At 38.4% G+C, this 13,124-nt stretch overlaps 1 protein-coding gene across 1 annotated transcript in view; it reads right to left on the bottom strand.

Annotated features, from left to right (window-relative positions):
* cnot6l (CCR4-NOT transcription complex, subunit 6-like) overlaps positions 1–12,792 on the bottom strand; it is a 36,500-nt gene extending 23,708 nt beyond the window's left edge. The window contains exons 1-3 of the mRNA XM_059337819.1: positions 12,700–12,792; positions 3,840–3,961; positions 1,828–2,014 (exon numbers count right to left, since the gene is read on the bottom strand). Coding sequence (XP_059193802.1) covers positions 1,828–2,014; positions 3,840–3,951 — 299 coding nt within the window. The 5' untranslated portion in view covers positions 3,952–3,961; positions 12,700–12,792. The remainder of the gene's footprint in view (positions 1–1,827; positions 2,015–3,839; positions 3,962–12,699) is intronic.
* Positions 12,793–13,124: the final 332 nt, after the last annotated feature.

Raw genomic sequence — 13,124 nt, 5'->3', positions numbered from 1 at the left:
TGTTGCATGTTTTTATCTCGTTCCTACCTGAGAGAGACCATGTTGCATGTTTTTAACTCGTTCCTAACTGAGAGAGACCATGTTGCATGTTTTTAACTCGTTCCTACCTGAGAGAGACCATGTTGCATGTTTTTAACTCGTTCCTACCTGAGAGAGACCATGTTGCATGTTTTTAACTCGTTCCTACCTGAGAGAGACCATGTTGCATGTTTTTATCTCTGTCCTACCTGAGAGAGACCATGTTGCATGTTTTTAACTCGTTCCTACCTGAGAGAGACCATGTTGCATGTTTTTAACTCGTTCCTACCTGAGAGAGACCATGTTGCATGTTTTTAACTCGTTCCTACCTGAGAGAGACCATGTTGCATGTTTTTAACTTGTTCCTACCTGAGAGAGACCATGTTGCATGTTTTTAACTCGTTCTTACCTGAGAGAGACCATGTTGCATGTTTTTAACTCGTTCCTACCTGAGAGAGACCATGTTGCATGTTTTTAACTCGTTCCTACCTGAGAGAGACCATGTTGCATGTTTTTAACTCGTTCCTACCTGAGAGAGACCATGTTGCATGTTTTTATCTCTGTCCTACCTGAGAGAGACCATGTTGCATGTTTTTAACTCGTTCCTACCTGAGAGAGACCATGTTGCATGTTTTTAACTCGTTCCTACCTGAGAGAGACCATGTTGCATGTTTTTAACTCGTTCCTACCTGAGAGAGACCATGTTGCATGTTTTTAACTTGTTCCTACCTGAGAGAGACCATGTTGCATGTTTTTAACTCGTTCCTACCTGAGAGAGACCATGTTGCATGTTTTTATCTCGTTCCTACCTGAGAGAGACCATGTTGCATGTTTTTAACTCGTTCCTACCTGAGAGAGACCATGTTGCATGTTTTTAACTCGTTCCTACCTGAGAGAGACCATGTTGCATGTTTTTAACTCGTTCCTACCTGAGAGAGACCATGTTGCATGTTTTTAACTTGTTCCTACCTGAGAGAGACCATGTTGCATGTTTTTATCTCTGTCCTACCTGAGAGAGACCATGTTGCATGTTTTTATCTCGTTCCTACCTGAGAGAGACCATGTTGCATGTTTTTAACTCGTTCCTACCTGAGAGAGACCATGTTGCATGTTTTTAACTCGTTCCTACCTGAGAGAGACCATGTTGCATGTTTTTATCTCTGTCCTACCTGAGAGAGACCATGTTGCATGTTTTTAACTCGTTCCTACCTGAGAGAGACCATGTTGCATGTTTTTATCTCGTTCCTACCTGAGAGAGACCATGTTGCATGTTTTTAACTCGTTCCTACCTGAGAGAGACCATGTTGCATGTTTTTAACTCGTTCCTACCTGAGAGAGACCATGTTGCATGTTTTTAACTCGTTCCTACCTGAGAGAGACCATGTTGCATGTTTTTAACTTGTTCCTACCTGAGAGAGACCATGTTGCATGTTTTTATCTCGTTCCTACCTGAGAGAGACCATGTTGCATGTTTTTAACTCGTTCCTACCTGAGAGAGACCATGTTGCATGTTTTTATCTCGTTCCTACCTGAGAGAGACCATGTTGCATGTTTTTATCTCGTTCCTACCTGAGAGAGACCATGTTGCATGTTTTTATCTCGTTCCTACCTGAGAGAGACCATGTTGCATGTTTTTAACTCTGTCCTACCTGAGAGAGACCATGTTGCATGTTTTTATCTCTGTCCTACCTGAGAGAGACCATGTTGCATGTTTTTATCTCGTTCCTACCTGAGAGAGACCATGTTGCATGTTTTTAACTCTGTCCTACCTGAGAGAGACCATGTTGCATGTTTTTATCTCGTTCCTACCTGAGAGAGACCATGTTGCCCAGTTCGGCCGGCAGGCTGCGGAGCTTATTGGACGACAGGTTCAGGTAGACCAGGTTGGGCAGCTTGGCGATGTCCGGCGGGATGCGGCTCAGGTTGTTGTCGTTGATGTGCAGCGCTGTCAGGTGGGTGAGCGTCCATAACGAGCTGCTCAGGCTCCTTACACGACCTGAGACAACAAACTACAGGGTCAACAAACTACAGGATCAACAAACCAAAGGGTCAACAAACTACAGGATCAAATGATCAACAAACTACGGGATCAAATGATCAACAAACTACAGGAACAACAAACCACAGGGTCAACAAACTACAGAATAAAAGGATCATCAAACTACAGGAACAACAAACCACAGGGTCAACAAAGTACAGGATCAACAAAGTACAGGATCAACAAACTACAGGGTCAACAAAATACAGGATCAACAAAGTACAGGATCAACAAAGAACAGGATCAACAAACTACAGGATCAACAAACTACAGGATCAACAAACTACAGGATCAACAAACTACAGGGTCAACAAATTACAGGATCAAAGGGTCAACAAACTACAGGACCAACAAACCACAGGGTCAACAAACCACAGGGTCGACAAAACACAGGATCAACAAACTACAGGACTAAAGGATCAACAAACTACAGGATCAACAAACTACAGGGTCAAAAACTACAGGATCAAAGGATCAACAAACTACAGGACCAACAAACCACAGGGTCAAAAACTACAGGATCAAAGGATCAACAAACTACAGGATCAACAAACTACAGGGTCAAAAACTACAGGATCAAAGGATCAACAAACTACAGGATCAACAAACTACAGGATCAACAAACTACAGGATCAAAGGATCAACAAACTACAGGACCAACAAACCACAGGGTCAAAAACTACAGGTTCAAAGGGTCAACAAACTACAGGATCAAAGGGTCAACAAACTACAGGACCAACAAACTACAGGATCAACAATCTACAGGACCAACAAACTACAGGATCAACAAACTACAGGATCAACAAACTACAGGATCAAAGGATCAACAAACTACAGGATCAACAAACTACAGGATCAAAGGATCAACAAACTACAGGATCAACAAACTACAGGATCAAAGGATCAACAAACTACAGGATCAACAAACTACAGGATCAAAGGATCAACAAACTACAGGATCAACAAACTACAGGGTCAAAAACTACAGGATCAAAGGATCAACAAACTACAGGATCAACAAACTACAGGATCAAAGGATCAACAAACTACAGGATCAACAAACTACAGGGTCAAAAACTACAGGATCAAAGGATCAACAAACTACAGGATCATCAAACTACAGGATCAACAAACCACAGGATCAAAGGGTCAACAAACCACAGAATCAACATGATCAACAAACTACAGGATCAACATGATCAACAAACTACAGGGTCAACAAACCACAGGATCAACATGATCAACAAACTACAGAATCAACATGATCAACAAACTACAGGACCAACAAACTACAGAATCAACATGATCAACAAACTACAGGACCAACAAACTACAGAATCAACATGATCAACAAACCACAGGATCAACAAACTACAGAATCAACATGATCAACAAACCACAGGATCAACAAACTACAGAATCAACATGATCAACAAACCACAGGATCAACAAACTACAGAATCAACATGATCAACAAACCACAGGATCAACAAACTACAGAATCAACATGATCAACAAACCACAGGATCAACAAACTACAGGATCAACATGATCAACAAACTACAGGACCAACAAACTACAGAATCAACATGATCAACAAACTACAGGACCAACAAACTACAGAATCAACATGATCAACAAACTACAGAATCAACATGATCAACAAACCACAGGATCAACAAACTACAGAATCAACATGAGCAACAAACTACAGGATCAACAGGACCAACAAACTACAGGACCAACAAACTACGGAGCACCAGTCCTGACGGACGGGACTGACCGGAGATCTCGAGCTCGGCCCAGTAAGACTTCTTCCCGTTGGCCGCCTCCTCCGCTGGCATGATGGTGTAACATCTGCGGGGATCTGGAGGATCATATTTTTCCTTTGGCATACCTGTTAATCTGCAACACAGCAACAAACACAGTTATCATTAATAATTAGTCTTTATTAATCATAATAATAATACAAAGAAATTATGAATGAACAAAAGGAGTCCCACGCTGCTAAGACACAGAAAAAAAAGATTTAAACTGGTAAAATAATACCATAATAAAGCTTGGTAATGAAACATAATACGGAAATATGGTTTAAATAAACATTACACCTTTAATAAGATTATTTATCTGGTTTTGGAATAAATGTGACTATTTGGAAAATATGTAAAAAAAAAAAAAAATCACACGAGCCCGAACTCTTTACACATGTGAAACAAAAACTGTAATAGCTAATATTTGTAATAATTATAATAAAAATACAACATCGTGCTGCATTGACACTTGAATTTCTCTTGGAATTAATAAATTATCGGTCTCTCTCTCGCTGGTTGAAATTATTAGTTTGGACTCTAGAATTTTGTAAAACTATAATAAAACTGGAAATAATATCACATAGTGTTGATTTCAGGGAGACAAATCTAGTATTTCTTAGATTACCAGTGTTTCAAAGTTGTCTGGTTGGTTGACTGGTTGCCTGACTGCCTATTTGTCTAGTTGGTTGACTGGTTGCCTGGTTGTCTAGTTGCCTGGTTGAATGGTTGACTGGTTGCCTGGCTGCCTACTTGTCTGGTTGGTTAACTGATTGCCTGACTGCCTAGTTGTCTAGTTGGTTGACTGGTTGCCTGGTTGAATGGTTGACTGGCTGCCTACTTGTCTGGTTGGTTGACTGGTTGCCTAGTTGCCTGGCTGTCTGGTTGACTGGCTGCCTACTTGTCTGGTTGGTTGACTGGTTGCCTAGTTGCCTGGCTGTCTGGTTGTCTGGTTGGTTGACTGGTTGCCTGGTTGTCTAGTTGCCTGGTTGTCTAGTTGCCTGGTTGAATGGTTGACTGGTTGCCTGGCTGCCTACTTGTCTGGTTGGTTAACTGGTTGCCTGACTGCCGAGTTGTCTAGTTGGTTGACTGGTTGCCTGGTTGTCTAGTTGCCTGGTTGAATGGTTGACTGGCTGCCTACTTGTCTGGTTGGTTGACTGGTTGTCTAGTTGCCTGGTTGTCTGGTTGCCTGGTTGGTTGACTGGTTGCCTACTTGTCTGGTTGGTTAACTGGTTGCCTGACTGCCTAGTTGTCTAGTTGGTTGACTGGTTGCCTGGTTGTCTAGTTGCCTGGCTGCCTACTTGTCTGGTTGGTTAACTGGTTGCCTGACTGCCTAGTTGTCTAGTTGGTTGACTGGTTGCCTGGTTGTCTAGTTGCCTGGTTGAATGGTTGACTGGTTGCCTGGCTGCCTACTTGTCTGGTTGGTTAACTGGTTGCCTGACTGCCTAGTTGTCTAGTTGGTTGACTGGTTGCCTGGTTGTCTAGTTGCCTGGTTGACTGGTTGCCTGGCTGCCTACTTGTCTGGTTGGTTAACTGGTTGCCTGACTGCCTAGTTGTCTAGTTGGTTGACTGGTTGCCTGGTTGTCTAGTCGCCTGGTTGAATGGTTGACTGGCTGCCTACTTGTCTGGTTGGTTGACTGGTTGTCTAGTTGCCTGGCTGGTTGGTTGACTGGTTGCCTAGTTGCCTGGCTGTCTGGTCGCCAGATTCAGAAAGTATTCTTAAGAAGAAAATGCTTTTTTAATGCAACTTTTTTTCTTAACTTTGCTCTTCAGACCAAATGTCTGATCTGATCTTTTCTTTAGTTTTTCTCTTAATTTTCTTAAATTTTTTCCTTAAAACTTGAGAACAAACGAGACTCTTGAGGACAAAGTTCTTATATTTCTTCTTATATTTCTTATCTTATTTAATAGAAACCCTCAGAAGTCTGAAAAGGAAAGAAAAGTCTTTCTATTTATTTACTTCAACACATTTGTATCACATAGTGTTGATTTCAGGGAGAAAATCTAGTATTTCTTAGATTACCAGTGTTTCAAAGTTCTACAAAACCAAGAAAAATGTTACAAAAGTTGCAGAAGGTCCAGAATCGAGTCATGTAGCACAAATACAGACATATTATTTATTAAATTCCCTTTTTTTTTAAATGATTGCTGCATAAATGTGTATAAATATCCTGTTTTATACTCCACAGTCCCCAAACTCTTCTCACATGTCAAACTAAAACAGAAATACCTAATTTGCTTCATTTTAAATATAATTAAATTAAATTATCTGTCTCTCTATCTGCTTGAAATTATTAGTTTGGACTCTATGATTATGAAATTCCACCGTCAGTATGATGAGGTGTATAATAAATATTTTATTGACTTTTTCTTTATTTTTGTTAAAGTCAAAGAACCCGAACAGTTCATCCCTCCAAGACAACTTCAAATCTTCATCAACATTGCTTGCAATAAAGTTACAGATATCAACCCAGAGACCTAAAGGAGACTGGTTTTAGGACGTGTAGAACAAATTATTAACAACTTTATTTTTCACCTTTTAAGGCAACTCATGTCCAACATATTGATATGTCATTTTCACATTTTTTTCATTATTATTGGTCAATTTTAGTCAAATATACAAAATTAGGGAATCATTTCAAGAAAAAAAAGTAATAAAACCTGAATATTTTTTTCAATAGTTATAGTGAAATAATAATTTCTTGATGGGAATGCACAGAGTAGGTTATGTCAACTTTTAGTGAAAAGTTGACGCGAGGAGGAGAACGAGTCTCTCCTCACCACAGGAGCTATAAAAAGTTATATATTATAATCATCTTTTTAATTATTATCTTTTTATTTATTATCTTGTTATTTATTATCTTGTTATTTATTCTCTTGTTATTTATTCTCTTGTTATTTATTATCTTGTTATTTATTCTCCTGTTATTTATTATCTTGTTATTTATTATCTTGTTATTTATTCTCTTTTTATTTATTATCTTGTTATTTATTCTCTTGTTATTTATTCTCTTGTTATTTATTATCTTGTTATTTATTCTCCTGTTATTTATTATCTTGTTATTTATTATCTTGTTATTTATTCTCTTGTTATTTATTATCTTGTTATTTATTCTCTTTTTGTTTATTATCTTATTTATTATCTTGTTATTTATTATCTTTTTATTTATTCTCATGTTATTTATTTTCACGTTATTTATTCTCGTTATTTATTCTCGTTATTTATTCTTCAGTTATTTATTCTCATGTTATTTATTCTCTTGTTATTTATTCTCCAGTTATTTATTCTCCAGTTATTTATTCTCATGTTATTTATTCTCTTGTTATTTATTCTCTTGTTATTTATTCTCGTTATTTATTCTTCAGTTATTTATTCTCATGTTATTTATTCTCTTGTTATTTATTCTCTTGTTATTTATTCTCGTTATTTATTCTCTTGTTATTTATTCTCTTGTTATTTATTCCCCAGTTATTTATTATCTTGTTATTTATTCTCATGTTATTTATTCCCATGTTATTTATTCTCCTGTTATTTATTATCATGTTATTTATTCTCTTATTTATTCCCCAGTTATTTATTCTCCAGTTATTTATTCTTCAGTTATTTATTCTCGTTATTTATTCTTCAGTTATTTATTCTCGTTATTTATTCTCATGTTATTTATTCTCATGTTATTTATTCTTCAGTTATTTATTCTCATGTTATTTATTCTCTTGTTATTTATTCTCGTTATTTATTCTCCAGTTATTTATTCTCATGTTATTTATTCTCATGTTATTTATTCTCATGTTATTTATTCTCATGTTATTTATTCTTCAGTTATTTATTCTCATGTTATTTATTCTCATGTTATTTATTCTCATGTTATTTATTCTTCAGTTATTTATTCTCATGTTATTTATTCTCTTGTTATTTATTCTTCAGTTATTTATTCTCTTGTTATTTATTCTCTTGTTATTTATTCTCATGTTATTTATTCTTCAGTTATTTATTCTCATGTTATTTATTCTCATGTTATTTATTCTGTTGTTATTTATTCTCATGTTATTTATTCTTCAGTTATTTATTCTCATGTTATTTATTCTTCAGTTATTTATTCTCATGTTATTTATTCTCTTGTTATTTATTCTCATGTTATTTATTCTTCAGTTATTTATTCTCATGTTATTTATTCTCATGTTATTTATTCTGTTGTTATTTATTCTCATGTTATTTATTCTTCAGTTATTTATTCTCATGTTATTTATTCTTCAGTTATTTATTCTCATGTTATTTATTCTCATGGTATTTATTCTGTTGTTATTTATTCTCATGTTATTTATTCTTCAGTTATTTATTCTCATGTTATTTATTCTCTTGTTATTTATTCTCATGTTATTTATTCTTCAGTTATTTATTCTCTTGTTATTTATTCTTCAGTTATTTATTCTCTTGTTATTTATTCTCATGTTATTTATTCTTCAGTTATTTATTCTCATGTTATTTATTCTCATGTTATTTATTCTCATGTTATTTATTCTCATGTTATTTATTCTTCAGTTATTTATTCTCTTGTTATTTATTCTCTTGTTATTTATTCTCTTGTTATTTATTCTCTTGTTATTTATTCTTCAGTTATTTATTCTCTTGTTATTTATTCTCTTGTTATTTATTCTCATGTTATTTATTCTCATGTTATTTATTCTCTTGTTATTTATTCTCTTGTTATTTATTCTTCAGTTATTTATTCTTCAGTTATTTATTCTTGTTATTTATTCCCCAGTTATTTATTCTCATGTTATTTATTCTTCAGTTATTTATTCTCATGTTATTTATTCTCTTGTTATTTATTCTCATGTTATTTATTCTTCAGTTATTTATTCTCATGTTATTTATTCTCTTGTTATTTATTCTCATGTTATTTATTCTTCAGTTATTTATTCTCATGTTATTTATTCTCATGTTATTTATTCTTCAGTTATTTATTCTCATGTTATTTATTCTCTTGTTATTTATTCTCTTGTTATTTATTCTCTTGTTATTTATTCTCTTGTTATTTATTCTCTTGTTATTTATTCCCCAGTTATTTATTATCTTGTTATTTATTCTCATGTTATTTATTCCCATGTTATTTATTCTCCTGTTATTTATTATCATGTTATTTATTCTCTTGTTATTTATTCTCCAGTTATTTATTATGTTTTTATTTATTCTCCTGTTATTTATTCTCCTGTTATTTATTCTCTTGTTATTTATTCTCTTGTTATTTATTCTCCTGTTATTTATTCTCATGTTATTTATTCTCCTGTTATTTATTATCATGTTATTTATTCTCTTGTTATTTATTCTCCAGTTCTGTATTGTGAGTGGATATGAGCAGCAGCAGGTTGCCTGGGGGTGAACAAGTTGCAGACTTGTTATATAACTTGTTGACAGTCTGCAGGTCAGCTGATAGAAACCAGATCAGACACGTTCCCCCTCAGAGCAACTTTAGATCAGACAACAGACTACTAAACCTCCATTCTAAAAACTATTCATACTACTAATCATTACTAGACGCATTATAACCACTCAACGCAACATATGGAGCAACAGCAACTGCAGCAACAGCTGACAGTCCAAACATAGAAACAGAGCTGTGATGTTAAAAGTGACAGAGAGCACGTAACGCTGCTGGTTGACTGGTTGCCTGTTTCACTGGCTGCCTGGTTGCCTAGTTGCCTGGTTGCCTAGTTGCCTGGCTGCCTAGTTGCCTGGTTGGGGGCCCAGATAACCGAGGACTAAACCTGGATTCTGTTGCTTTAAAAACTTTTTCAACCAGGCAGGAGTTTTAAGTTAACGGAAAATATGTAGCAACGGCAACTACAGCAACAGCTGACAGTCCAAACATAGAAACATAGAACCAGAGCTGTAAGGACAAAAGTGACAGAGGGCATGTAACGCTGCTGGTTGACTGGTTGCCTAGTTGCCTGGTTGGTTGCCTGGTTACGAGACTAACTGAATTTCCCCTCTGGGATAAATAAAGTAATTTTGATTTTGATTTGATTTTTGGTTGGCTGCCTGGTTGCCTGGCTGCCCAGTTGCCGGGCTGTCTGGTTGCCTGGTCGGGGGCCACTACAACTACAGCAACAGCTGGCAGTCCAAACATAGAAATATAGAAACAGAGCAGGAATGACAAAAGTGACAGAGAGCATGTAACGCTGCTGGTTGACTGGTTGCCTAGTTGTCTGGTTGGTTGACTGGTTGCCTGACTGCCTAGTTGTCTGGTTGGTTGACTGGTTGCCTAGTTGTCTGGTTGGTTGGCTGATTGCCTGACTGCCTAGTTGTCTGGTTGGTTAACTGGTTGCCTAGTTGTCTGGTTGGTTGACTGATTGCCTGACTGCCTAGTTGTCTGGTTGGTTAACTGGTTGCCTGACTGCCTAGTTGTCTGGTTGGTTAACTGGTTGCCTAGTTGTCTGGTTGGTTGGCTGATTGCCTGACTGCCTAGTTGTCTGGTTGGTTGACTGGTTGTCTAGTTGCCTGGTTGAATGGTTGACTGGTTGCCTGGCTGCCTACTTCTCTGGTTGGTTGCCTGGTTGTCTAGTTGCCTGGTTGCCAGATTCAGAAAGTATTCTTAAGAAGAAAATGCTTTTTCAGTGCAACTTTTTTTTCTTAACTTTGCTCTTCAGACCAAATGTAACAAGTTTTGTATTCATGAAGAAATTCTGATCTTTTCTCTAGTTTTTCTCTTAATTTTCTTAAATTTTTTCCTTAAAACTTGAGAACAAACGAGACTCTTGAAGACAAAGTTCTTATATTTCTTCTAATATTTAATAGAAACCCTCAGCAGTCTGAAAAGGAAAGAAAAGTCTTTATTATTATTTATTTACTTCAGCACATCTATATGACTTTTATTTGATTTCTTTAATATTTAGTTGAGACATTGTGTTAACAAATATTGTTCATTGAAGTTGGTCGGAGTAGTTTTAGTGTGAATGTTTCACATAAATAATAAATATTATATTAATATTCTGTCAGTTGACATTTAATTAAAATGCCTTTCAGTCAGTGTGACAGTTGGTTTAATCCAGATTACAGAATATAGTTATTAATCATACTATTATTACTATTATTATTTATTTTATATAAGTTACTGAAACCAGCCACTGATCTCAAGTTTAAATGATCTCAAGTTTAAATGATCTCAAGTTTAAATGATCTCAAGTTTAAATGATCTCAAGTTTAAATCATCTCAAGTTTAAATCATCTCAAGTTTAAATCATCTCAAGTTTAAATCATCTCAAGTTTAAATCATCTCAAGTTTAAATCATCTCAAGTTTAAATCATCTCAAGTTTAAATCATCTCAAGTTTAAATCATCTCAAGTTTAAATCTCAGAACTTCTTCAGTGAGAAAACGGTGAAAATCATTTCAGAACGTTCTGAGGAACATCCCAGTTGTCTTCTTAACAATTCTACTGACTTAGGAACAATTTGGTGCAACCCCTGGTTGCCTAGTTGCCTGTTTGACTGGCTGCCGAGCTGCCTGGTTGGTTGACTGGTTGCCCTGTGGCTGCCTGGTTGCCTAGTTGCCCTGTGGTTGCCTAGCTGCCTGGTTGCCCTGTGGTTGCCTGGTTGCCCTGTGGTTGCCTAGTTGCCCTGTGGCTGCCTGGTTACCTAGTTGCCCTGTGGCTGCCTATTTGCCCGGTTGCCCTGTGGCTGCCCTGTGGCTGCCTAGTTGCCCTGGGCTGCCTGGTTAGTTGCCCTGTGGCTGGCTGCCTAGTTGCCTGGTCCCCCTGTGGCTGCCTTGTTGCCTAGTTGCCCTGTGGCTGCTTATTTGCCCAGTTGCCCTGTGGCTGCCTAGTTGCCCTGTGGCTGCCTGGTTAGTTGCCACGTGGCTGCCTAGTTGCCCTGTGGCTGGCTGCCTGGTTGCCTAGTGGCTGCCTGGTTAGTTGCCCTGTGGCTGGCTGCCGAGTTGCCTGTTCCCCCTGTGGCTGCCTGGTTGCCTAGTTGCCCTGTGGCTGCCTGGTTAGTTGCCCTGTGGCTGGTTGCCTAGTTGCCCTGTGGCTGCCGAGTTGCCTGTTCCCCCTGTGGCTGCCTGGTTGCCTAGTTGCCCTGTGGCTGGTTGCCTAGTTGCCCTGTGTCTGGCTGCCTGGTTGCCTAGTTGCCCTGTGTCTGCCTGGTTGCCTAGTTGCCCTGTGTCTGCCTGGTTGCCTAGTTGCCCTGTGGCTGGTTGCCTAGTTGCCCTGTGTCTGCCTGGTTGCCTAGTTGCCCTGTGGCTGGTTGCCTAGTTGCCCTGTGGCTGCCGAGTTGCCTGTTCCCCCTGTGGCTGCCTGGTTGCCTAGTTGCCCTGTGGCTGGTTGCCTAGTTGCCCTGTGTCTGGCTGCCTGGTTGCCTAGTTGCCCTGTGTCTGCCTGGTTGCCTAGTTGCCCTGTGTCTGCCTGGTTGCCTAGTTGCCCTGTGGCTGGTTGCCTAGTTGCCCTGTGTCTGCCTGGTTGCCTAGTTGCCCTGTGGCTGGTTGCCTAGTTGCCCTGTGGCTGGTTGCCTAGTTGCCCTGTGTCTGCCTGGTTGCCTAGTTGCCCTGTGGCTGGTTGCCTAGTTGCCCTGTGTCTGCCTGGTTGCCTCGGGTTAAACATTGCCCAACATTATAACTTTGAGCAGAGTGTAAACTCGGCCGAGGCCTCCCGGGAGGTCGGAGCACCGGGCTGGAGTAGTCTGTGTAGCCGCTGCAGGGCGCACGCTGCCCGGGCTCCGCGGGGCTCCGCGGGGCTCCGCGGGGCTCAGCGGGGCGGAGCGCTGCGGGCAGCCGGAGCTGGAGCCGCGGAGGCGGGTTACATGTGGGAGGAGAACCGGAGGAGAAGAAGAGAGACGGAGTTACCTTCATCCGGAGCGGGAGGACAGGCTCGATACATGCAGACAGCTGGGACCATAGAGGTCTATGAGAACAGGAAACACTACAACAACAACAAACCACACTTCCGCTCGTACCCGTGCTCCGCTCCCGGTGCGCGCCCCCGGACTATAATTCCCCTTCAAACACCTTTTAAAACATTATTATTATTATTATTATTATTATTATTATTTATTATTATTATGTATTTATTCTGCTTGTCGTTTTTTACTTTTTATAATTTTCTTGTTTTTAACTCAAACTCTGTTTTTAGATTGAGTCTTATTAATATTTTATTGTTGTTGTTTTTTAGTCCTTTTGTGTCTTTTTTATTCATTTTGTGTCTTTTTTAAGTAATTTTGTGTCTTTTTTGGTCATTTTGTGTCTTCTGTGGGGGATTTTTGGTCATTTTG

This window comes from Centropristis striata, chromosome 7 (assembly GCF_030273125.1).
Source record: "Centropristis striata isolate RG_2023a ecotype Rhode Island chromosome 7, C.striata_1.0, whole genome shotgun sequence".
NCBI classification, from domain to species: Eukaryota; Metazoa; Chordata; class Actinopteri; order Perciformes; family Serranidae; genus Centropristis; species Centropristis striata.
The sequence above is the reverse complement of the archived record's forward strand: the minus strand, read 5'-3'. Positions and strand labels throughout refer to the sequence as shown.